This window comes from Rattus norvegicus, chromosome 9, assembly GCF_021556685.1.
Source record: "Rattus norvegicus strain SHRSP/BbbUtx chromosome 9, alternate assembly SHRSP_T2T, whole genome shotgun sequence".
NCBI classification, from domain to species: domain Eukaryota; kingdom Metazoa; phylum Chordata; class Mammalia; order Rodentia; family Muridae; genus Rattus; species Rattus norvegicus.
Genome location: NC_141542.1, coordinates 22,319,284 through 22,345,783, shown reverse-complemented (window position 1 = coordinate 22,345,783; position 26,500 = coordinate 22,319,284). Strand labels below are relative to the sequence as shown.

The following is a 26,500-nucleotide window of genomic DNA, read 5'->3' as shown; positions in this document are numbered from 1 at the left end:
GGCTAGCCATGGTCTCTCAGAGTTTTTTACCTGTATTCCATAGCTTCTGAATTTCTTCCGTGAAACGGAGGCCTCTCGTAGCACCAGCGATGTTTTTGTCCCGGGTTTCTCGGCACCAAATGTCCCACGCGAGACTTTCCGCCGGCAAGAAGCACGCGAGACATAGAAATTCTTGCTATGAGTGATACTTTATTCCTATCTCATGGAGAAGCCCCGCGCGTCGGCCAGGCACGCCTATTTAACCCTCGAGCACGCATCCACACCTGATTGGTTGCTTACTCATGATCTCATCAGGCACGCCCCGGAATGGGCAAAGACCTGGCAGGAAGGCACTCTTGCACATGCGCACAGTTAACTACCTGAAAGGGGGGGCCGGCTGGCGCAGCGAAGGTTGGAGCCATCTTGCAATGGCAGAGTCTATCCTGACCTACCACGTGGGGCGCAGTGGAAGACAGCGCCAACTAGTGGTGGCGAACGTATTGCAGCCCTCTACACAGAGCTTTGGACTCTGAAGTATAAAAGTAAAGAGTTAAAGTTTAAATAATGATAAGTTTACAATTATTATTATTATATTGGCTACAGGCCTGGGTATAGGGCAAGCCTGAAACCTTGGAGAACAGTTGTAATTCTTAGTTCTTGATGAAATGTAGTCATTCTTTGCATTTGATTTGGCAATGATTATAAATATCTTTTTTCTACCCACTTTTGGATTATTAATAAAGGACTGGGGCAAGAGAAAGGCTACAGAATATGTGAAGACTAAATGAGAGAGCATGAGGGAGTGAATGAGAGAGGAAATGACAGAGCTAATGTAAGAACAAATGTGAGAGCGAATGAGAGAGCATGACAAGAGCATGTGAAGAGTGAGTGGAAAGAGAATGTGAAGAAGGAATGAGGGAGCTAATGAGGGAGCGAGTCTGAGAACAAATGTGAGAGCCAGGGAGAGAGCATGAGGAGAGCATTTGAGAATGAGTGAGGAGAGAATGTGAGGTGTGTGTGAAGACTGTGTGTGTGCGTGACAGGAGAGTGCATGTGGTGTGTGTGAGATATGTGTGAGGTGTGTGTGAAGATTGTGTGTGTGCATGACAGGAGAGTGCATGTGGTGTGTGTGAGATATGTATGAGGTGTGTATGAAGACTGTGTGTGTACGTGACAGGAGAGTGCATGTGGTGTGTGTGAGATATGTGTGAGGTGTGTATAAAGAGTGTGTGTGAGAATGAAAGGGTAATGAACAGACGTGTGCATGATTGTGGGAGTTTGAGAAAAGAAAACTGCAATAAAAAAAGTGGAGTGCACAAAAGAATGCAGCGTGTGTGCAGCCTCAAGCTGAGAGAGAGAGAGAGAGAGAGAGAGAGAGAGAGAGAGAGAGAGAGAGAATGACTTTAAGCCTTGAAGTTGCCTATCAGTTTGTACCCAAAGAGGAGTCTGTGGATATGTATTATGTGCCTTCCAGATAACCCTGCTTCCAGGTGAGAACTCTGATCCTGTGTGAGGGCCAGCAAAGGCTGACAGAATGGCTGCTCCCCTGAGGGCAAAGGATAAAACTTTTAGGTCTATGACCTCCTAATTTATCTTTTCACCTGAAGACTTATTATTCAAATTTTCTTACTGGGATAAAACTATGATCCTGGTGAGGGTCTTGTCTCTTGGATGCTCAATCAGTTCTTTGTTGTCACAGACTGTTTGAGCTTACTCCAGTCACTGGGACTTATTCACACCTTCAATTTTCCTGAACTTTTCAGATTTCTAACGTTTGTGGCAAACTGAGTGGCAAAAGCAATGAATGTTGAGCACTTCCCTGGGGTCCAGTGCATATGGAGCTACGGGTGTATGGATATGGTAAATGTATGGCTAGCCTGCTGGATGTGGGCTCACAGCCAGGTCAGGATGCCTTCAGGTGAGGACAGCAGGTGGTGGCTTGCCCCTGCTGAGCCTGCCTAGGAGAGTGGCAACCACAATAGCCATGCCCAAGCATCCAGCCTGGGGCACCTGGAAGATCCGGAGGCTTTGGCCGCGGTTAGGTCACGGTGGGCCTGGGGGCCTCAGAAGCAGCCCTGGGCCTCCGCAGAGCCCTGAGGGGGACTGACAGGCCTGGGCACAGCCGGGAGCTAGGCACCAGGCGCCTCCGCGGGTCGCACTTCAGCGTGTTGCCTGCACCACGCAGTGGGCACACGTGTCCTTCCCACCCCGCCATTCGACCGCGCCCGAGCCGGGCCTCAGGGCACGCGGAGCTCGTGGGTGAGCGCGGGGCCTGAGGGGACGGGGAACGCGCGTTATATTTGGCGCCGGCAGCAGCGCGTGTGCCTGGGCGAGTTTTCCTTCCGCAGGTGCCAGCAGCCGGGGCGCCGCCGCCCAAGCTGACTCCTCTCTCTCCCTCTCTGACCCCGGCAGGGCCCAGAGGTGATTCTGCCTGCACGATGTCCTCCTTCCTGGAGCTCTTCGCAGGCGCCACGTCGCGAACAAAAAGAGAGAGAAAAAAAGAAAAGAAAAAGCAGAAGAAGAGACCAGGGAAGCGGGCCTTAGCGGCCTTGGGGTCACCTCGGCCCCGGGAGGGCGCGCTATGACAGCGGCGGTGTTTCCAACGGAGACTGCAGCCTCTCAGTGTCCAGGAAAGAAGCCCAGGCCAGGGGACCTCGAGGCGTGGAGCTCGCGCTGACCCTAGCCCGACCTCCGGTCTGGTCCCCAGGGACAGCAAGCAGCAAGCAGGGCGGGCTGCACCGCCAGAGCAACAGAATCAAGGTAGGTAGGAGACCCGCGTCTGTCCTTGGCTGGTTCTGGCCCCGCCCCCTCCCCTCCCCTCCCTCCCCTTCCCCCTGTCCTGGGAAAGCAGTGGCAGAAGGAGGCAGGGTAGGGGAAGGGAGGGTTCAGGGATGTATGGAGAGCTGAAGTAGGGATTGGAAAGCCCAAGGCATTGGGAAAGAATGGAGAGGTAATCTGGAGTGTGCTGTTAATGGACGGGGATCCTGGGAAAATATTTTCTTAAAACCTCAGGCAATGAATGTATTATTTAATAGATTTTTTCTGATCTACTTTGAAATTGGTTGCCCCTTGCAAGAGATTGTATTTGGAGGATGTAAAATACCCTCCTTCAATTACTCGGAGAAAGGGAACATAAACAGATTTCCTCTTTTTTAGCCTCCAGAGCTCTGAGAGATTACAGTTCTGCATAATTTAATTCTTTCCTGCCTGCCATGAGCAGGCCTCCAGATCAGCAAGTTCCTTTGGAATGGTTTTGCTTGTTTTTGTTTATTTTCCATGGTGCTGATTAGAAAGCCATGAATTGTTTTGTGAATTTTAAATTTCAAGAGGTGACACCCAGAGTTTATGGTGGTTTCCTTCACACATTGCAGTGTAGTTGCAGCATAAAAAAAATACTTCTTGTGACAAGAAGTGGAAAAAGAAAGTTGATGTGCTAAGAAAAGTAGAGCCTTGAGCCAGATCAACCATTTGGCTTCCTCAAATATGGAGCAAGCATGGAATGTGGCTTTTTCAGAATCGAGGGGGTTTTTAGGATAGGGCAGTGAATGCTGTCTGGTGCTAACCCGTCCCTTTTGTGGCTGACAACCCTTAGGAGAAGGTCAGAATGTGCCTACAGCACAGAGTGGGCACTGGTGGTGTTTGAACTCAGAAGTGCTCAGGAACTGTGAAAGTTTCTCTGTTATCACCCTGGAGCCATCTAGTGAAATAGACCACTGTGATGCTGTGTAAGAGGCCATTGTGAGGACTGGAGAGATGGCTCAGTGGGTAAGAGCACCAAGTGTTCTTCCAGAGGTCCTGAGTTCAAATGCCAGCAACCACATGGTGATTCACAACCATCTGTAATGAGTACTGATGCCCTCTTCTGGTGTGTCTGAAGACAGCTGCATTGTCTGACATATAAATAAATAAATCTTACAAAAGATTGTCATCTACTGCAGTTTCTATGTGGACAGGGCTTAAAGATCAAGTACATTGCCTGTCTTTAAAGATCAAGTGTATCACCTAACTTTCAAACCAAGAAATGTAGTGTCTTTTTTGCTGCTTGTGGAGCTTTTAGTGATGTATCTTTTCTCCTATTACGTCGTTTGTTTCCATGATAGTTGTTTTCAAGTGAATGTGATTATTGATCCTATTTGCAGAGCTATTCAATGTTTCTGTTTGAATCGGTTAAATATTTGTGGTGAATTTGCTTTGTGATATCAGTAAAATGTATGTGAAAATTTTAGAGAGTATATTGTTTGGGTAATTATAATAACTTTCCCCTCAAGTGGTGGCCTGTTTACACATTGAAAAGACTGGAATGTATTACCATCCATAGTAGGATTGATAGGGAAGCACAATGGACAGCGACAGTGTTGTTCCCTTTGACAGTTGTGGGAGCCAAGAATGAAGTGTGAGTTGCCTATTTGTGTCTTACAAAATTGAGACTGAGTATCATTACTGTAGAAGCCCATGGAAAAAATGATGAAGTTTTCAGAAATCACCAGTTAAAGAAATGGTGATATTGCTTATATTGAACTCTGAGTTTCAAAGTTATGTTTCATTTCTCTTTATTCCATAATGAAGCTTTTTATTAATTTTTTTATTCACCATTGCACCCTTAGATGCACAGGGCTAGGATTGTAGTAGGTGCTCAATAAATCTCTGACCATTTGGGAGGAGGAATGATAAGAAAGGATGTATTTTCTGTAAGTTCTGTTACTTTCGGGAACAGGTGGTTTTCGGCTTACCATTCATAGCTTGGTATCTTGTCCCACATACGACAACTTGTCAGAATCCCCTTTCTGGCCATTATGTTCAACTTATTTTTCTCTTAATCATTCTTGAAAATCATGGAAGTAGTGTGGAAACTTGATTGTACCTGCAGTATAGCAAAAGAGGCCAGTCTAGATAGGTAAGCAGTTAAGTTTCTCCATGAGGTGATGTCTTAAAACATCTAGACTTTAGGAATATAGTGTTGCGTTTTCTAAAGATACATCATACAGTACACAGATAACATGGTAATAGAATAAATGAATCTTTTGATTTAGCCTCAAATTCCATAAAGTAATGACTACTGCACAGTTCTCTTGGCCATATGAATAGCGGAAATTATATTTCACTTTTTTAAAAAAATAATGAAAGTACTTAATCTTAAGCAAAGCCCATGGGAAAAGTTTGCTGTGGTGTTTCTCTTTGGTTTCTTGTGCCCTTTCTAGAGGACGACTTTAAGAAGTCAGGGCGGTCAGGTGGTCAGCGTGGTCAGGCAGTCATGAGTAGATAGTTAAGCAATGTGCTAGGGCCCCATAGGCCAGTGAGCCAGGCTGAAGAGCAGAAGCTAGCCAGTGAGCCTGACTGAAGAGCAGAGGCTAGCCAGTGAGCCTGACTGAAGAGCAGAGGCTAGCCAGTGAGCCTGACTGAAGAGCAGAAGCTAGCCAGTGAGCCTGACTGAAGAGCAGAGGCTAGTCAGTGAGCCAGGCTGAAGAGCATAAGCTAGCCAGTGAGCCTGACTGAAGAGCAGAGGCTAGCCAGTGAGCCAGGCTGAAGAGCAGAGGCTAGCCAGTGAACCTGACTGAAGAGCAGAAGCTAGCCAGTGAGCCTGACTGAAGAGCAGAGGCTAGCCAGTGAGCCTGACTGAAGAGCAGAGGCTAGGCAGTGAGCCTGACTGAAGAGCAGAAGCTAGCCAGTGAGCCTGACTGAAGAGCAGAGGCTAGCCAGTGAGCCAGGCTGAAGAGCAGAGGCTAGTCAGTGAACCTGACTGAAGAGCAGAAGCTAGCCAGTGAGCCTGACTGAAGAGCACAGGCTAGCCAGTGAGCCAGGCTGAAGGCTGAAGAGCAGTGATTTTAACCTTTATTTCTAAGTTCTTCAGTTTTCCTAAAAGTTTCTACAAAGTTTTGCCTCCATAAAGTTTGGCTTAAAAGGTTCTCCTTGCTCTCTTCTTCTGATCTCCTTTCCTCTTGCTCTATGTCACAATAATTTCCTTACTCTCAATGCCTTACTCTCAACGCTATGCCTTTACTTCTAAGTTCTTCTTGAGTTCTGTCCTGTTCTGTTCTGTTCAGTTCTGTCTAAAAAGCTTTCTCTCTCTTTGTCCTCAGCATTTGTATATCTTTCTGAACACAGCATCACATGGTGAAAAGTTCACCACAAGTTTGCACAGGAATTCAAATCATAAGTTGGATAATCAGTTTACGACAGGGAATGTTTACATGCATATCCATGAAGAGTAATCATCAGGATAAACCATCACCATCTGTCACTAGTTCTGCACGTTCATGGAGAGTTAAAAGCTGTAATTTTTATGAGAAAAGAATAAGTGAAATTACATATAGGCAAATCCAGTCAATTATGTTAAGTCCTTGTACCTATAGGAAATCATTAGTTCTCTTTTTATGAACTTTGGTTAATTGGTTTACACCCTCTTAGGATGGGCTATAATTTGTAGATGCCTGCTTGGTATTGCAGAAGCAATTCACTCATGACACTTTAAGAATAGAAGAGATTTCAATGCAATTTTGATTATCAGATAAAACATAATAGCAGTCCTATTATAAAAGCTTAAAATTACTAATCTAATTTTAGGAATTCTTATAGAACCATCATAAGAATTAAGAAATCATCTATTTGTCTGTACATCATCACGCCAAGACAATACATCTTCGTTGCTCTGTGGTGATCTGCTCAAAAGAGTGGGGTAAAGAGCATGACAAATACAGAGGCAGATGCTTGCAGCCAACAATTCAGCTGAGATCAGGGTCCCCAATGGAGAAGTAAGAGAAAGAATTGAGGGAGCTGAAGGGCTGTACAGCCCCATAAGAACAACAGTAAGAAACAACCAGAGCTCCCAGGGCTGAAATCACCATCCAAAGAGTACACATGGACAGACCCATGGCTACAACTGCATATGTAGAAGAGGATGGCCTTCTTGGGTACAAATGGGAGGAGAAGCCCTTAGTCTTGTCAAGGCTTGATGGCCCAGCATAGGGGAAAACAGAACAGGGAGGCAGGTAGGCCTCGGTGTTTGGGTGGGTGTGGTAACACCCTCATAGTAGAAGGGGGAGGCATGTTATAAGGGGTTTTGTGGATGGGATACCAGGAAAAGGGATAACATTTGAAATGTAACAAAAGCACTCTCTGGGGGATGGACTGCGGCTAAGGTGCTCTGAGCCCCTACTTCCCTGCTGCCTCCCTTTGATCACGACTCTGGTGCCAGATGTCAGCCTGGGACACTCCATGGGCTGCTGCTGGCACTGGTCTTGGCGTTCAGGGCCAAAAGCATGATGGGCAAGGAGCACTTCGTTTGTCCCGATTCAGAGCAGGGCTAGTGGCCACCAGAGAACAAGCACAGCTTCCTGTACGATCATGAGGTCTTCCTGGGCAAGGAGGACTCCAAGACCTATGATAGCTAATCCTGGACGAGAGCAGGAGAGGCTGGGGAAAATTGTTGATCCAATTGACAGTGATGGAGGCGGCCTTGTTACTACTGAAGACCTGAAAGTTTGGGTCAAACAGGTACAGAAAAGATACATCTACCATAATGTGGCTAAACTCTGGAAGAATTATGATAGGGACATAGAGGAAAAGATCTCCTGGTAAGAATACAAGCAGCCACCTATGGCTACTACCTCGGAAACCTTGCTGAATTCCAAGATAGCTCTGATCATCACAACTTTAAAAAGATGCCTCCAGGGGAATCACTATCCCTGAATTCAAGCAGTATTACAGAGCAATAGTGATAAAAACTGCATGGTATTGGTACAGAGACAGACAGATAGACCAATGGAATAGAATTGAAGACCAAGAAATGAACCCACACACCTATGGTCACTTGATTTTTGACAAAGGAGCCAAAACCATCCAATGGAAAAAAGATAGCATTTTCAGCAAATGGTGCTGGTTCAACTGGAGGTCAACATGTAGAAGAATGCAGATTGATCCATGCTTATCACTCTGTACAAAGCTTAAGTCCAAGTGGATCAAGGACCTCCACATCAAACCTGATACACTCAAACTAATAGAAGAAAAACTAGGGAAGCATCTGGAACACATGGGCACTGGAAAAAATTTCCTGAACAAAACACCAATGGCTTATGCTCTGAGATCAAGAATCGACAAATGGGATCTCATAAAACTGCAAAGCTTCTGTAAGGCAAAGGACACTGTGGTTAGGACAAAACGGCAACCAACAGATTGGGAAAAGATCTTTACCAATCCTACAACATATAGAGGCCTTATATCCAAAATATACAAAGAACTCAAGAAGTTAGACCGCAGGGAGACAAATAACCCTATTAAAAAATGGGGTTCAGAGCTAAACAAAGAATTCACAGCTGAGGAATGCCGAATGTCTGAGAAACACCTAAAGAAATGTTCAACATCTTTAGTCATAAGGGAAATGTAAATCAAAACAACCCTGAGATTTCACCTCACACCAGTCAGAATGGCTAAGATCAAAAACTCAGGTGACAGCAGATGCTGGCGAGGATGTGGAGAAAGAGGAACACTCCTCCATTGTTGGTGGGATTGCAGACTGGTAAAACCATTCTGGAAATCAGTCTGGAGGTTCCTCAGAAAATTGGACATTGAACTGCCTGGGGATCCAGCTATACCTCTCTTGGGCATATACCCAAAAGATGCCCCAACATATAAACAAGACACGTGCTCCACTATGTTCATCGCAGCCTTATTTATAATAGCCAGAAGCTGGAAAGAACCCAGATGCCCTTCAACAGAGGAATGGATACAGAAAATGTGGTACATCTATACAATGGAATATTACTCAGCTATCAAAAACAACGGCTTTATGAAATTCGTAGGCAAATGGTTGGAACTGGAAAATATCATCCTGAGTGAGCTAACCCTATCACAGAAAGACATACATGGTATGCACTCACTGATAAGTGGCTATTAGCCCAAATGCTTGAATTACCCTAGATGCCTAGAACAAATGAAACGCAAGACGGATGATCAAAATGTGAATGCTTCACTCCTTCTCTAAAAGGGGAACAAGAATACCCTTGGCAGGGAAGAGAGAGGCAAAGATTAAAACAGAGACTGAAGGAACTCCCATTCAGAGCCTGACCCACATGTGGCCCATACATATACAGCCACCCAATTATACAAGATGGATGAAACAAAGAAGTGCAGACCGACAGGAGCCGGATGTAGATCGCTCCTGAGAGACACAGCCAGAATACAGCAAATACAGAGGCGAATGCCAGCAGCAAACCACTGAACTGAGAATAGGACCCCCGTTGAAGGAATCAGAGAAAGAACTGGAAGAGCTTGAAGGGGCTCGAGATCCCATATGTACAACAATGCCAAGCAACCAGAGCTTCCAGGGACTAAGCCACTACCTAAAGACTATACATGGACTGACCCTGGACTCTGACCTCATAGGTAGCAATGAATATCCTAGTAAGAGCACCAGTGGAAGGGGAAGCCCTGGGTCCTGCTAAGACTGAACCCCCAGTGAACTAGACTGTTGGGGGGAGGGCGGCAATGGGGGGAGGGTTGGGAGGGGAACACCCATAAGGCAGGGGAGGGGGAGGGGGATGTTTGCCCGGAAACCAAAGAATTATTATTAAGTATTAAATAAATTAAAAAAAACTGAAAACAACAAAAAATGTAAGTTAAAATTACCAATAAAAAGATTCAAAGCCAAAAAAAAAAAAAAAAGGTGCCTCCACGAGATGAAATGAGAGGAGGTTTAAGGCCTTGACGGTGACCTGACAGCTACTCAGGTCGGGTTCATTGCTTTTCTACACTAAGAGGATTTAAAGCATATGAAGGAGATTGTAGTTCTGGAAACCCTGGAGGATATCGACAAGAACGGGGATGGTTTTGTGGACCAGGATGAGTACATTTTGGACATCTTTTTCCCATGTGGACAATTCCCCTATGACAGACTGGGTTTTGTCTGGGGAGCAGTTCAATGATTTCCTAGATCTGAACAAGGATGGGAAACTGGATTAGGATGAGATTCACCATTGGATCCTCCCTCAGGACTATGACCATGCACAGGCTGAGGCCTGGCATCTGGTATATGAGTCTGACAAAAACAAGGATGAGATGCTAACCAAGGAGGAGATTCTAGACAACTGGCCCATGTTTATGGGAAGCCAAGCCACCAATTATGCGGAAGATCTTACCAAAAATCATGATGAACTTTGAAAGACATTCATCTTCGTGTGGCCAATGGTCACAGGCTTCCTGCGGATGTTCTGGGTTATTGCTATATTTGTAAAGTATATAGCAGTTGTGTCCCTAAACAATGAGAAACCTTTCTAAAGCTCAAAAAAAATCATATATTGCACCACAAACAATAATATTTGGAGATTTAAACACACCACTTTCATCAATGGACAGATCAAGGGAACAGAAATTAAACAGAGACATAGAAAGACTAACAGAAGTTATGAAACAAATGGATTTAACTTATATTTATAGAACATTCCATACTAAAACAAAAGGATATACCTTCTTCTCAGCATCTCATGGAACCTATTCCAAAATTGACCATATAATCAGTCACAAAACAAGCCTCAACAGGTACAGGAAGATAGAAGTAATCCCATGCATTTATCAAAAAACCACAGACTAAGGCTGCTGATCAATAACAACAAATAGGACAGAAAGCCCACATATACATGGAAGTTGAAGTCAATAACAACTTGTTCATTGGAGACATAAGAAAGAAATTAAAGACTTCTTAGAACTTAATGAAAGTGAAGATATAACATACTCAAACTTATGGGACACAATAAAAGCAGTGCAAATAGGAAAACTCACAGCTCTGAGTGCCTGCAAAAAGAAACAGGAGAGAGCATCTGTCATCAGCTTGACGGCACACCTAAAAGCACTAGAAAAAAATTAAATAAACCCTAGAGGAGTAGAAGGCAGGAAATAATCAAACTCAGGGCTGAAATCAAACAAGAAGAAACAAAACTGAGTATCAAAAGAATCAGCAAACCCAGGAACTGGTTCTTTGAGAAAATCAACAAGATAAATAAACACTTAGCCATACTAACCAGAGGTCACAGAGTGTATCCAAATTAATAAAATCAGAAATAAAAGGGAGACATACAACAAAATCTGAAGAAATTAAAAAGATCATCAGATCCTACTACAAAAACATATATTCAACAAAACTGGAAAATGTGAAGGAAATGGACAATTTTCTATACAGATACCAGGTACCACAGTTAAATCAGGAACAAATAAACCATCTAAACAACCCCATAACTCCTAAAGAAATAGAAACTGCTATTAAACATCTCCCATCCAAAAGGAGCCCAGGACCAGATGGATTTAGTGCAGAATTCTATCAGACCTTCCTAGAAGAGTTCATACCAATACTGTCCAAAATACTCCGCAAAATACAAACAGACAGAGCACTACCAAATTCCTTCCATGAAGCCACAATTACTCTTATACCTAAACCACCCAAAGATACAACAAACATAAAGAAAATCAGATCAGTTTGCTTCATGAATATTGATGCAAAAATGCTCAATAAAATTCTTGCAAATTGAATCCAAGAACACATCCAAATGATCATCCATCATGATCAAGTAGGCCTCATGGCAAGGATGCAGGGATGGTTTAATATACAGAAATCCATCAACGAAATTCACCATATAAACAAACTCAAAGGAAAAAAAACACATGATCATTTCATTAGATGCTGAGAAATCATTTGACAAAATTCATTACCCTTTCATTAATAAAGTCCTGGAAAGATCAGGAATTAAAGGCCCATATCTAAATATAGGAAAATGCAAAATACATCAAACCAGTACCTAACATCAAACTAAACTGAGAAAATTGAAGGAATCCCACTAAACCAGGAACTAGACACGGCTGACCACTCTTTCCCTACTTTTTCAATATGGTACTTAAAGTCCTAGCCATAGCAATCAAACAATGAAAGTAGGTCAAAGGGAAAAAATTAGAAGGGATGAAGTCAAAATACTAATATTTGAAGATGATATGATAGTCTACATAAGCACCACCAAAATTCCACCAGAGAATTACTTAACCTGATCAACAATTTCAGCAAACTGTCCGGGTATAAAATTAACTCAAACAATTCAGTACTCTTCCTCTACTCAAAGGGTAAACAGGCTGAGAAAGAAATTAGGGAAATGACAGCCTTCACAATAGTCCCAAATAATGTAAAATAACTTGCTGTTACTTGAACCAAGCAAGTAAAAAATCTGTATGACAAGAACTTCAAGTCTCTGAAGAAATTGAAGAAGATCTCAGAAGATGGAAAGATCTCCCATGCTCATAGATTGGCAGGATGAATATGGTAAAAAATGGCTATTTTGCCAAAAGCAATATACAGATTCAATGCCATCACCATCAATATTCCTACTCAATTCTTTATAAAGGTAGAAAGTGCAATTTGCCATCATTTGGTATACCATAAAACCCAGGATAGCAAAAACTATACTCAACAATAAAAGAACTTCTGGGGGAATCACCATCTCTGACCTCAAGCAGTATTACAGAGCAATAGTTTGTATGGTATTGGCATACAGACAGGCAGATCAGTGGAACATAATTGAAGACACAGAAATGAACCCACACACCTATGGTCATTTGATCTTTGACAAAGGAGTTAAATCATTAAATGGAAGAAACATAGCATTTTTAACAAGTGGTGCTTGTTCAACTGGAGGTAAGCATGTAGAAGAATGTAAGTTGACCCATCCTTATTGCCCTGGACAAAGATTAAGTCCAAGTGGATCAAGGGCCTCCACATCAAACCAGATACACTAAAATTAATCGAAAAAAAGTAGGGAAGAGTCCCGAAGACATAAGAACTAAGGAAAATTTCCTGAACAAAATACCAATAGCTTATGCTTTAAGATCAAGAATCGACAAATGGGCCCTCATAAAACTGAAAAGCTTCTGTAAGGCAAAGGACAGTGTCATTAGGACAAAAAGGCAACCTACAGATTGGGAAAAAATCTTGACCAATCCTGCATCTGATAGAGGACTAATATCCAAAGTATACACAAAACACAAGAAGTTAGAGTACAGAGAGCCAAACACCCCTGTTAATAAATGGGGTTCGGAGCTGAAGAAAACATTCTCAGCTGAGGAATATCGAACAGCTGAAAAGCACATAAAGAAATGCTCAACATCCTTAGTCATCAGGGAAATGCAAATCAAAACAACCCTAAGAATCCACCTCACACCAGTCAGGATGTCTAAGATCAAAAACTCAGGTGACAACAGATGCTGGCGAGGATGTGGAGAAAGAGGAACACTCGTCCATTGTTGCTGGGATTGCAAACTGGTACAAGCACTCTGGAAATCAGTCTGAAGGTTCCTCAGAAAATTGGACATTCCACTACCTGAGCACACAGCTATACCTGTCCTGGGCATATACTCAATAGATGCTCCAACATACAACAACAAACATGCTGCACTAAGTTCATAGCAGCCTTATTCATAATAGCCAGAAGCTGGAATGAACCCAGATGCCCTTCAACAGAGGAATGGATTTGAAAAATGTGGTACATCTACACAATGGAGTACCACTCAGCTATCAAAAACAATGACTACGTTCAATTCATAGGCAAATGGAAAGAACTAGAAAATATCATCCACAGTGAGGTAATCCAATCACAGAAAAACACACTTGGTATGCTGTTGGGAGCAATGGCCTTGAAGCCCTCCATTATTGATGTTATTATTATGGTTAGCATTAAGTATGACTGGGTTCATGGAAAATCCACAGCCACCTCAGAAGACTAATACAAATGTGGTGGTCAAGATGAATAATCATATGATAATGTGTGATGTTAAGATACCCAATGTCATGACCTGTAACCTTTCTGAAAAACCAACAGCCTGCTGACTAATAGATATGACAAACCTGTGATCTTTCTGACATCCTGTCAACATCAGCCAATTCCCTGACCACACGAATATTGTGTCCTTGGCGTGCGTAAATGTTTCTTACTTCACCCCTCTCTCTCTTACCTTTTTATGGTACAAATTCATCCTTGGGGAAAAATAAAATTGTCACCTTGATCAGACTCTTGTCTTGGCGTCCTTCTTCGCGTCTCTTGTCCCTCATTCTCTTCCAGGTACTCAGCACCCCTCATTGACAATATGCACTCATTGATAAGTGGATATTGACCAAAACCTCAAATTACCCAAGATGCAATCTACAGATCTCAGAAAACTCAAGAAGAAGGATGACCAAAGTGCAGATGCTCCCACTCCTTCTTAAAATGGGGAACAAAAATATCCACAGGAGGCCAAATCTAAAGCAGAGACCGAAGGAACAGCCATTCAGAGCCTGCCCCACATGTGGCCCATATATATACAGCCACCAAAACTAGGTAAGATTGATGAAGCTAAAAAGTGCTTACTGAAAGGGACCGGATATACATCTCCCCTGAGAGACACATCCAGAGCATGACAAATAAAGAGGTCAGTGCTGGCAGTAAACTACTGAACTGAGAACAGGACGCCCTTTATGGGAATTAGTGGAAGGATTCAAAGAGCTGAAGGGCTTGCAACCCCATATGAACAGCAATGCCAACCAAATAAACCACTAGCAAAAGACTATACATGGACTGACCCAGTGGTCCAACTGCATATGTAGGAGAGAATAGCCTTGTTGGGGCACCTGTGGAAGTGGAAGCCCTTGTTCTTAACAAGGTGGGACCCTCAGTGCAGGGGATTGTCCGGGAAGGGGTTTCTAAGTGGCGTGGATTGGGGGACCATACATATGGGAGAGGGCACGGCAGGGGGGCTTAAGGACCAAAAGCTGCAAAACGGAATAAGTTTTGAATAAAAAATGTATATATATTTAAAAAACTAAAATTTTAAATAATGATAATAATACTAAGAAATATTCAGAAAAAGAAACTGTGAATAAGAAAGAAATTTTAGGATTTGGAAAAAGATGAATGCCATGTATTTGAAAAACTGTATGATCGGGTTGGGGATTTGGCTCAGCTGTAGAGCACTTGCCTAGCAACCGCAAGGCCCTGGGTTCGGTCCCCAGCTCCAAAAAAAAAAAAAAAAAAGAAAGAAAAACTGTATGATCATGGTAAACACTTTAATATACATGAGAAATTTTTTTACATGTTAATGAACTGCATCTTTTGTTTAAATAGTGAATGGAAATCCAGTGCCTTCCTGGCTGTGAGTCTAGGTATCCAGATGTAGTGGAATTCATTATTTGTTGGTCCTGAATCTTTGAGTCTGCTTCTAACACAGCTTATGCCAAGGAAACTAGGCCAAGGTGATATCTAAGCCATTGACCAAACTATCTGGACTAACAATCACAGGTGAAATCCCACCTTGTAAATGGGAGGAGAGGAATAAAAGATACCTTTAAGGATTTAAAAAAGATGAAATGTACCCAAAAAAAATCCAATAAAAAAGTTTAAAATAAAAATAACTTAGGAAATACAAAATACTGGGGTGCCACTCCACAATCATGATGTGTTTCTTCTGTGATAGCTTACAGGTTAATTTACTTCTCTATGACTGTTTTCTTATTTCAAAGTAAGTAATGGCATCATCTGTGGAGTGGATGGTGAGAACAAAAGCTTTGCCTAACTTGAATAATCGATCCCTCCTGAGCATGTGCTTAACATTCTAAGCACACGGAAATTTCCTGAGGGGATTAAAAAACAAAATCCAAACATAAAACAGGAACGACAATGATGTAAAAACATTCTGCACTCTGGGTATGAAGGCATGTTGCAACTTTAATCAGCTTTGTAGGTATTTCTAATAAACACACAAAGAAACAAAAATCCTATCACAGTCCTAGCAGTTGCATCCAACAAAGAGAGAGCTGTGAGGTAGTGTGTGCTCCTTCTTTCCCCAGATACCCCTGGGCCTCAGGCCTGCACCCAGTGAATTGGACCAAGAGCAGCCAGGTTGAAATTCCTGCTGCCATGGCAGGATTCTGCAGGAACATTTCCCTTTGACAACAAGGAACCTGTGTGGAGGAGACCGCTTGGTGAGTCCTCAAGGACTCTACATGTCCTATTCTACAGGGAGAAGCCCTGCCAGGTCTTTGGCAAGGCCAGCCATTTGTATGGGGAAGTCTCTGGTCCTGTGGCAGAGAACGAGGAATGGCAGAAAGAATGGCAGCGCCACTGAGATCAAAGGATAACCCTTCTAGGCCTATGACCTCCTAAATAATTTATCTTTCACCCGATGCCCTATTCACATTTTCTTAATCTCATACAACTGTGATCTTGATGAGAACTGGGCTCTTGTTTTCTTAATCAGTTCTTTGTTGTAACAGACCTTTTTAACTTACTCCAGCCCCTGAGACTTATTCATACCTTCTGTATGCAGTAGGACCCTTGGTGGGACTGTCATCTCGAAAATAGAAGGTTCGGTAATCCAAAAGATTGGACTCCAGTTTACCTCAGGCCAGGAAAGAAGTCAGCCACCATTAATAAAAGAGCAAGGGAAAAATAACATAGGAAAAACAAGTGGCTTAATCAGTAGAAAAGATCCTCAACTTCTAAGGCCCGCACATCTGCACCCCTCTCTTCTGAGCTTTGTATAGTGATGTTGTATAACTCCAGATGGTAGTAAAAGGGAGAGTTCTTCCCAGAAAGGTCAGACATGATTTTCACTCTTACATCTCTGAGGTGGGCTGGCATTATAGCACACATTCATGTTGAATTATTATAACACCTATGATAAGAAGACAGAATCCGTATATCACAATGCCAAATAGACTCCCTCCTGAACGTATGGACCCATTAAAATTGAGGTTCAACCTGAACTCAGACCATTCCACTCCCTTCCCGTCCTCCTGATTCTTATGTTTGCTACAAGTAAAAGATCATGTTGTAGTCCCCAATATTCTCATGCCTAGACTTGTCTATTCACGGAGAAGGATATTGGAGAAGTGATGGTTATATAGTTACAATGTAGTAACACAAGGTCCAGGTTGACATTTGCTCACTGATGTCCAATTTAATTGTCTTGTTATATTTGAGAAAGGGAGGATGTCCTCCATAATATATAAAACAGACAGAAATTTATTGTTTTATATATGCTCTGTAGTTGATCCCTATGTTCCCAAGGAAAAGGAGTTTTTATTGCAAAAAAATAGGATTATAGACCATTGATTTTGTGAAATACATGGATATGTAAATGGAAACAAGGTCGGCTTTCAAGGACTGCACAGTAAGCAAATATTTCCAGGTTTTATACACTCAGAGGTATAGAAGAAATATATTGGCCTCCAGAAAAAGGGAAAAAGCTTAGAAATCGAAAAACATGTCACATGCATTGTCTCGAGTAGTAGATTTACTTTTAAGAAAAATCTCCCTCCTCCTTGGTCCCTAGAGATTTGGGTGCTAAGAAAAATCTGTTCTCCAATTCAGGGTTGTAAGAAACCCTCCGCAGCAAAAGCATTGTTGACTTCTAATGAAGCAGAGAGACATATCTAGCTTTGAAATAGAGGTTGCCAAATGGTATTCCCAGTGACACATGGGAGACTGGAGGAAAGGGTCCCCACAGAAATTCATCAGTGTGGGGAGAGCTGGTTAGTAGGTAGGCCATAGAATTTTCCAGTGACATCACCAGTAAGCCGTTCACTGGACACTCTATTGTATCTAAGAGATCCCTAGAATCTTCTGTGATGTCACCAGTGTTGTGGTGACACCAACTGCCTTTGGGATATTACTTCAGTTCCCTTTGGGTTCACAAGCAGGCATGTTTCGCCAGCTGCTCAGGCTATTTCGGAAGGAAAGTGTTGATCAAGGAGAGACCGCACCAGGTCAGAGGGAAGCTGACCCCCTCTCTAGTGAAACAGGAAGGAGGAAATCATTCTTGGGAAGGCTTGGTGAGTCTTGGGCAGAGTTGGGGAACATCCTCAAGGAGGTAGGTTTGAGAAGTGCCTTCTAAGACTAGGCCTTACAAGCAGGAGAGTTGGGATTTTTCAAAGGCAAACCAAGAGTCAGGAGTTCCTGATCTTTAATTTGAGAGAAAGCCATAAAGTTGTAAGACTTCAGTGTCTTTTCTTGAAGCTTTTTAACTATGAGTGTCAATGATTGGCAGGAGGAGGCACTGTGAGATTAACAATGTAACCATCCATGTTTGGGAGTTGAAGCACTTCATCCTCTAGATTACTGTACGTTACATAAGTCTTGATGGCGAGAACAAGGAAGGATGCACCCCTAGTCATGAATTGAGTTCTCAGACACTTTGGGCTGGACCACACTTGGTTAGAGCTTGATGGTGCTAAACATTATGAAGTCATTATGAACTCCAGGATTATCTGCACCACATCTGATATAACAATGTCGCAGATGTTTATGTCTCAGTCATATTATAACTTTCAGTGCCATGGGTTGTGTAATAGTGAGTGTGGCACGTGTATGGCATTAGAGGTTGGGAACAGGGACATAGCTTAAGAATCAACCTTTAAGAAAGCTTTTCTGCTCTTTCAGGGATTCACCCAGTCTCTACCATTTCCCCTTCCTCAACCTCCTTTTCGGATTCAGAATGATCTATTCTGCCCATTGGTTCAAATATGCAAATTCACTTGGGTTTATCTGTCTACAGGTTTTGGTAGGAAGGCATCATCCCAAAATGTCATCAGTCAGCAAGAGGAGTGTCTAAAGGAACTGGAGGAACTCAAATTTGAAATCCAGAAGTGTCAATTCGAGAGGGATGAACTTTATCAAATCCTGGATCTTTATATCTATGATGAGTGGGACCACAGGTAGTCATTATGCCCAGTAACCTGTTCACTGTCTTGCGCTCTCTCTCTGCTACCTCAAGATTTACTCATAGCACGAGAGAGTTTCACCTCTCATCCTGGATTTGAAGGAGATTTGGCAGGCATTTGCTTGTGAGATGAGCTAGGTGCTGTGTGTTTAGGGTCAACTTCTTTTGTACTTGACCCTGAGCCTCTTGGATTAGCATTGGTTCTGTCAACAGCTAGAATGACCTTGTCACACTTGCTGCAACTGTGTGTGTGAATGAAATGCCTGCACGTCATCACTCTTTCCTCTGAATTTGTTCATTATACACTGATTCTATGGCACCTCCATGGATGTAGTTGGAATTCTAAACGTGTTTGGATATGGGTTGGTGTGTATATATGTGGCAGTATTTGTTGGTGGTTTACTCTGGATCAGGACGTCTGGGACCTTTGAATGGGTCTGAGGATTTGTTTGATCAACAGTTTGCAGGTCATGATAGTGATTAGTACATGGAGGCCCACACTGATCAACACAGCACTTTGCTCCTTCTGTATACCTTGGTGGCACACAGGACTCTCCTGAGGGGAGGGGGTGCTATAAATCCTCTTCCCTGTCAAACATAGTTATGCCCTCTGGGAATTCATGTAACGATAGAAACCAAGGATTGAGTATACCTGCTTTCAAAACAAGAGAAATGTCATCACAGCTTTCTCTTGGGCCCAAAGCTGTGGCACAGACTGGAGGAATCTTCTTCCTGAACTAGTGAATTCCATCATGCTTACCTGGCCAGCTCTTGATGGTCAGGTCCCTCCAACTGGCACTGTGACTCTGTTGTCCTGTGCCCAGGATAATAAACTTAACCAGTACAAATACTTTGAAGGAGCAAGTATGTGGAACATACTGAGTTTAAGTAATAGAGAGAACAGTCTGATTTTACCTAATTTGTTTCACCTGCTTTGATCTTTAGTTTTTTTATTTTTTTAACTATCCAGGGATTGTTTATTGTGACCTAGAAATGGTCACTGTGGTCTTGACAGTTGTTATTCCCAAACAGGGAGCTCTCCGGCTCTGCCCCCTCCTATATAGTGAGTCTTTGCAGAACCATATCTCTCAGGATTCCAAGGAGTCCTTATTTCAAAACAAATGTTTGCTTATTTACATAGAAATATTTTCTGTGGATTGAGTCTCACTGTTGGGTTTTGGTCTGGTTTTTGAGTTTGCCATTTTCTTCCCTTCCACCATTCCTTGAATTTGAAATTTTTTATTATATATTTTTATTTACATTTCACCTAATTCTGAAATCGTGAGTTCAAAACATTATTTGTTCCTTTGGCCATGACCTAACCCAGGCTGCATGTCGAATTGCCAGTCCTTCAATCTGAACATGAGATGAGAATGATGGCTATGCAAATGATGACCAACTCAATAAGTGATGCCATGGAGAGGTACAAGGAGCTCATACAAGTGAACAGTTCCTACCGGTGAGTCGCTGACAGAGATGAGAACCCAGCACTAGGCAGGGAATGCTTCTGTCCTGTATGACTTTAACAAAAGTCAGGGCTCTGGTTCCATGGTGTTTGACTCTTAACAAGAAGGCTGCCTCCTGGCAAGGGTCTTAGATTTGTAGCTCTTGGACTCAGTTGTCCTACATGTGAAGGGTGTAGAAGACCCTCCAATTGTTATTTTCCCCGTTAAAGTTCCTCTAGATTGAAAAGGTTTGCACCATGATGGGAATATCAATCAACTCTGAATCTCTAGGACTCTGACAGGAGATTTAAAGATCTGTGATCCATGAGAAACACATGGAAAGAGTCTATATCTATTGGGTCTTCAACTACCCCTCAGAGAGGCTTTCCCCACAACGTGAAGATGGTTTCACCATACCATGGACATACGAGCTCCCTTATGGACCATCTCTTCTTCCTTGATTTATATAAACCGTCTTAGTGTCAGGATTTTCAGAAGTACTTTGCTTCATGTGGAATGTGGATTCTGGATTTGACCTCCTCTAATTGGTGCTAACTTGCATAGTGTGGCTCTATTCTGGGGATTTCTGAGGATGAGGACCCTTGAAGGGATGATTGGACTTGTAGGAGTGACAGGCAAATAGAAGCTGGCTGGGATTTACCATTTTTTGTTTGTGGTTCAGCATCAGGCACTCCCAGCTCCTGCGTGAACAAGCTCAATTGAAGAACAATATACAGATTTTGCTGAATGAGAAGAGAGAACTGCTGGTGGAGCAGACTGAACTGCCAGCATTCTCTGTGGAGACAAAAAGGCTCTGTGAAGAGGCCGGAATGAACATCTGTGACCCCAGTGCCACGCAACAGCAGGTAGGGTTAGGCCTCAGGGTCAGGTTGTCCTCTGGTCTTACCATAAACATAGACAAACCAATGTAACTGTCTATTGACTGATCCATGTCCTGACCTAGGTCTCATCCAAGTGTTCATTCATGTGATGGTTTACAAGGCTTTCTGTGGAGATAGCCCCTTTTCAAGAAACTGCATGTTTGGAAAGCAAATGCTCCTGCTCTTCGAGAATCTGCACTTCATTAAGGGAGATAGGTTGATCACACAGCAGAGCACTACATGCCATTATGGATGGAGGGTGCTATGTGGGAGCCCCTCTTTAGACTAGAGCAGGGCTTTGAGGGATGAAGCAAAAGCCCAGAGCCCATTTTCTTTACAGGGATCGTGTGAGACTCAGGAAGTAAGTAGTTTTCAAGGAGGAGAGCCTGGTGGAAATGCCAAAGAAATGGTTCTCATTGTCATTTGTGGTGGCTTTTGTTCTTCCTCCCCTCATGTCCCTGTATATGAAGATGGTGACTTCATGCTTCATAGATCTTGGGTAACTACAGAGCCTGTGTATCAGCATGTCAGTCCTGTCTTATTTGAGTGCTCCTGGAGAGTTCATAACTGGGCCTTAGAACCTGAAGCTGTTTAGAAGAGCAAGGATGTGGAAAAGGTTTCTCAAAGGCTGAGGGTTGGTATGAGAGACTTGAGACTTCAAGAACAAAGTTATCCATATGTACCCCCAATTCTCACCAAGAAAGTTGCATTGCTGTGCTGACCTGCATCTTAGGGAGAATGCGGGGAGGCCAGTTCATGACATGCAGTTTTGTCCAGTCATTATCTAACTTAGTCCTTTAAGCCTAGGTCTCTCAACAAACATGAAGCTTCCTGTTTTGTGCTGGCCAGCAGTCTTTGCATCATTCGTCCAGTTCCAAGATGAGCCCCCTCTCTTATTTGTCTCAACACATTCTTAAACCATTCAGCTATTTTAAAAATAAGGATTAGATTTCTTCACTTTACCTGAACAGAGTTATCCCCCGGGAAGATTCTGGATTGTCTTATTGGCTTCACCATGATATTGCATGGAATCCTAGAGTGCAACCCTCTGCTGACATTGCTTTGCTGACTATATCATGGGCACTGCATTCTTTCAGGATAGATTCCCTCTCAATATTGTACACAGTGCTGCATTTCAGAAAATTCACTGTATGTTATTTATTTAGCCTTTTTCTGACTGACATTGAGGTTGTTTTAATACCACAGGAACTCTAATGTGATCAAATGTTCCTGGGAACTGACCATGAGTCACTGTCTCCTCTGGTGCTTCCAAAGTCTTCTATGAAGGAAACAGAGTAGTTTTAGTGAGGGGCCTATGATGAGTCAGCATAGAGCTTGATGGAGTCTTTTCCTAGAAATCTCTCTTGGGGATTTGATGTTGTGTTGTTTAGGCTATCTGTGCAGAACATGTAACTTACTTGTCGGACCAGCAAGTATCTGCATAGAAAGGTTTCCTGAAGTGGAAATGAGTACAGGCCAGGGCAGCACATCTTACTTGTGTCTAAGAGACTTGTACACAGCATTGTTCCCACTAATTCCTCACTCAACAGGAAATGTGCTGCATAAGAGCAAAGTTTTCATTTGTGCATGCAAGTGTGTATCTGTGTGTCTGTGTTTGTGTGTGTGTTTGTGTGTGTGTGTGTGTGTGTGTGGTGTGTGTGTGGGTATATGTGTGTGTGTGTGTGTGTGTGTGTTTGCAGTAGTGAACGTATGTTTCCCTCTATTTCCAAGTTTCATGAGAAAAGTACTCTAAGCGTTCACTTTACATCCATGAAACATGAAATAGAGCTGCCCAGTCATTTGGCATCTCCATCTAGCTCTGTACAGCAAAAGGACACTTAAATTACTAATTTATTGTTTCCAAAAATTTCAGAATGAATTATCTTGTGAAGTCTGGGGGAGGAGTGGAAATATGTTCAAGTGAGTCATGTTTCACAGGGGTAACAAATGGTACAGGCGTAGAGCTTGCAGGTCCCTTTTTGTTATGGTGTAGAAGCAGGACAATAAAATCCTTTAGAAATGCAACCCCCAAAAAGAGGACACAAAAACACCTGTAAAGTTAGATTTTCAAGTGATTAGGGGCAAAACTACTGATCTGCATTGAAATCCTTTGGAGCACATCAAAGGAATGGAGTACTGGGAGGTAAGGGCAAGGCTTCTCTAGAAAAATCCATGAGTTTATTCTGCTTCTCTGTTCTTTGTGAATTGTGAAAGCCCACTGGAAGGTTATGTCACTCACTGTGTCTTCTCCAAGGTTGCTTTCCACATTGCCTGCTACCATTTCTTTCGAGCTACCTTGGCACACTACAACTTCCCCATGGAGTTTGGCTTGGATTTTATTCATTGAGAATTTGAGTTGCTTGGAGTTGTATCGTCATCCAGAAAAAGTCCCATAGCTATGCTGTGGTGCAAGAACAGGGCAGTTTCAGGAACCCCTTTAGGTGCACAGATAATCCAAAGTGCTCCTCTATGTTATCTGTGTAGCATTCTGCAACTGCTGTCGATCAACATCATTTTCTCTCAGTTGATTTCAGCCTCAATGGGTTAGGAGAAATGATGAGCTTCAAATGGGTCTGACAGTGTAAGAACAGGTAGCCCTATGAGAAGCCATGTTCAGAAAGTGGAACAGAAGTTTTAGTTAACCCAGTGATTCCACAACAAGGAGTAGGTATTGCCATTGCAACTAGGGCACATCAGTGTTGTAGTGGTCCCAGAGTAACCTTGAAGGAGAATCTATCCAGACGTCCATCAGCCAAGGAGTAAAAGTGTACCATACGATGGAGCCCTTCCATAGATTCTGATTCAGTCTGAGATAATCCATGCAAGCGTTTACTTACTTATTCAAATTATCTGTGGAACAATCACATTACGGGGAGAAAATTTGTTGATTTGGATCCTGGTTATGGAGATTTCCTATGATTCTAGCTTTGGGCATGAAGTCACTCAGGCTATGGTAAAGACAGCTCCGATTAGAAGAAGTTGCACACTTTGGGGAAAGTCTGAAAGAGTGAACAAGAACAAGAGTCTAGTCCACCACCAATATATGATCCTTTGCTGAGCAACAAGACAGCTCTACACAGCCTTTGGGACTTGCTAAGCCAGATTGTTAATGGGGAAAGAACCCTGAGTCTATGACGGTTTATGGGAGGACAGCACATCACTGACTGAGCTGTCTATAGGTCTGGCCACTATGTACATATCCCAGTCAACATTTGTTTTTATGCCTCCAGCGAATCCTGGGGAATCTTTACATTAAGCATTAATGTTCAGGTAGGAACACAGGCTGGAAGAAGCCATTTGAATATCCTTTCCCTATATAAGTACCCGTTTTGGGTGAATGACCACCTACATGGATTTCAGCCTCAGGCAGCTAAGGAGCTACTCAGAGTATAGTTCTGGTACAGTTCATGTGAATTTTGCCCATGAAACAATATATATGATCCTCTGGATTTCTTGCTATGTTCTACTCCTTTCTTCCTGTGATCTCTCCGGAAAGATCTGAGGACATTTTCTCTTCTGTCCTCTCACAAATTGCCTTACACTAGCCATAGACTTACAGGGGTGCTGTTCTGTTTCTACATCATAATCACCTTTAATGTCCATGTGTACGCTGGGAAGATTTACATGGAGCACATTCTCAGTGATTACAGGATCTATGCAGTGAGCATGAATTTGAAGTGAGATGGCTTCTCTGTGTATTTGCAGACTCAGTGGTTACAAATGGAAACTAGACGGGTTCCTTCAGTGCTAACATAATCAGAAATTTCACCTCAATTCTGGGCATGTTCTCCAGAAGGAATCCACATGGTATTCTACGTTGCTCATACCTCTCTTGAACTCAGATTCAGACATAGCTACAATGTTATTATTCAATGTCATATACCTGGACCAGTGGGAAAAAATGCTCATTTTTCTCTTAATCCCAGCACAGTGCATAGTCCACAGTTCAAATTCCAGCAGTGTTAAAAGCTGAGATATAAATCCAAGCGCAGGTACTCTATGTCACTTGGGGATGCAGGGACTGACCTCAGCTGACAAGTCATGCTGGATTGTCCAACTGAATAGAGCTGATGTAAGAGGGAGAGCTGAATTGACAACCACTCAATAAATCTTTATTCCCTTGCTCTGCTAGGTCTGAAATTCTCCAGCAGAAACTCGAACATGACACAGACCAGGATAAGATCTCCCTTGGAGAGAAGAGCTACAGGAGGAGAACTAAGTGTGCACAGCAAATACACCACTATTGTGTCTCATCTGTAGTATCCATAGCAATTGTGGACTGCATTTTCCTCCTTTAGTTTAACTTCTTTGGATTGAATAGGCCGTACTTTCACCTCAGCCTCTCCAACTAATGTGCACTTTTTGAGGGACTCAGAGAAGTGCTGATGCACATCAATCAAGAGCTGCTGGTCATCCAGAAAGACTGTGCATGTGTAAATTTGTACTTGTCCTGATGGGTCATCCAGAAGAGTTTCATGGAGATCAGTTCACAACATTGGAAAGACTTTGTGACAAAGTCTGTAATATCATTTATACTCAGTATTGGTAGGCTTTTTCCTTAATACCCCCACTCCAACAAAACAGACCTACTTCCACTCCTCTCGAAAAGATTGTTACCATCACTAACTGCTTGTCTACTATGTCTCCAAGGCAAGCCACAGGCTATAAGTCTATTCTGCAAAAGGAGCAGCAAAAGAATGCTTAGCGCAATTCTTCTATTTAAAGTTTGGATAATTTTTAATTGTTTTGGTTATTTGGTTTTCCTTCTATTCATTTGAAGATTTATTATTTATCTGTTGTTGTTGTTTTGTTCATTTGCTTTTCTATTTTGATAAGGATATAGACTGTATATATTTACTACCTGCATCTGTTTACTATCAAGTAAATTGGATGTATTCTGGTCAATAAAGGAGTAATCTTAAACTCTTCACTCTTAGGAACCTTCTTTATTGATCATTAGTGTCAACATCTGAAGTCCCACAGCTATCAGGGAGGGATGGATGTCTGCATTCTCATGGGGACTGGGCATCAAATCACTTCCCAGTCAGACTGAGATTCACAGGCATTTATACAGTCACTGTGCACTGTGTTTCCAACTCTGAATTTCAACTTCATCATGCATACATTACCCACTGTGTATGCTTGCTGTCAAATATATAGTTACCTGTAAATTATACTCTGTCGATGAGAGTTTTGACCAAATTAATAGGATAAACATTAATTTTTCTGTAACACCTCCCAGGACATATAAACATGGTATAAGGGAGTTTAAAGCCATTGGGAATCCTGCACCCAAATCCCGGGGCAGAAAATGCTGAACACCCAGGAATGCAGATAATCCTGAGACCACAGGAAAGAAAGCCACTTCTGACCAGCTCTGCCCACATCTCTGGCCCAATATTAATCTGCATGGTGCCTCTGGAAACAGGAATAGAAGAGCAGTCAGTGGCAGGAACCTGCTTGGTCCAGCCTGGA

The 26,500-nt window shown here is 42.7% G+C and overlaps 1 protein-coding gene and 1 pseudogene across 4 annotated transcripts; both read left to right on the top strand.

Moving 5' to 3' along the window:
- Positions 1-1,887: 1,887 nt before the first annotated feature.
- Positions 1,888-10,131, top strand: LOC148003502 (reticulocalbin-1-like; annotated as a pseudogene).
- On the top strand, positions 2,336-25,945 carry LOC148003501 (disks large homolog 5-like). Of its 4 annotated transcripts, XM_087568850.1 has the most exons (6): positions 2,336-2,739; positions 15,827-15,961; positions 18,535-18,694; positions 20,027-20,158; positions 20,827-21,010; positions 25,158-25,945. In XM_087568850.1, the coding sequence occupies exons 4-6, from the start codon at positions 20,067-20,069 to the stop codon at positions 25,161-25,163; spliced, it is 282 nt and encodes a 93-aa protein (XP_087424976.1). In that variant the 5' UTR covers positions 2,336-2,739; positions 15,827-15,961; positions 18,535-18,694; positions 20,027-20,066; the 3' UTR covers positions 25,164-25,945. The 4 variants fall into 4 exon arrangements, with proteins under 4 accessions (XP_087424976.1, XP_087424974.1, XP_087424977.1 ...); XM_087568848.1 differs by lacking the exon at positions 15,827-15,961; XM_087568852.1 differs by lacking the exons at positions 2,336-2,739; positions 15,827-15,961 and adding an exon at positions 17,598-17,812.
- The last annotated feature ends 555 nt before the right edge of the window (positions 25,946-26,500 follow it).

Excerpts from the sequence above, each read along its gene's own strand:
- LOC148003501 (XM_087568852.1), top strand. The coding sequence starts at position 17,683 with ATGTTTCGCCAGCTGCTCAGGCTATTTCGGAAGGAAAGTGTTGATCAA. Across the intron at positions 17,813-18,534 it reads ATCATTCTTGGGAAGGCTTG|GTTTTGGTAGGAAGGCATCA; the intron begins GTGAGTCTTGGG and ends ATCTGTCTACAG. Across the intron at positions 20,159-20,826 it reads CAAGTGAACAGTTCCTACCG|CATCAGGCACTCCCAGCTCC; the intron begins GTGAGTCGCTGA and ends TTTGTGGTTCAG.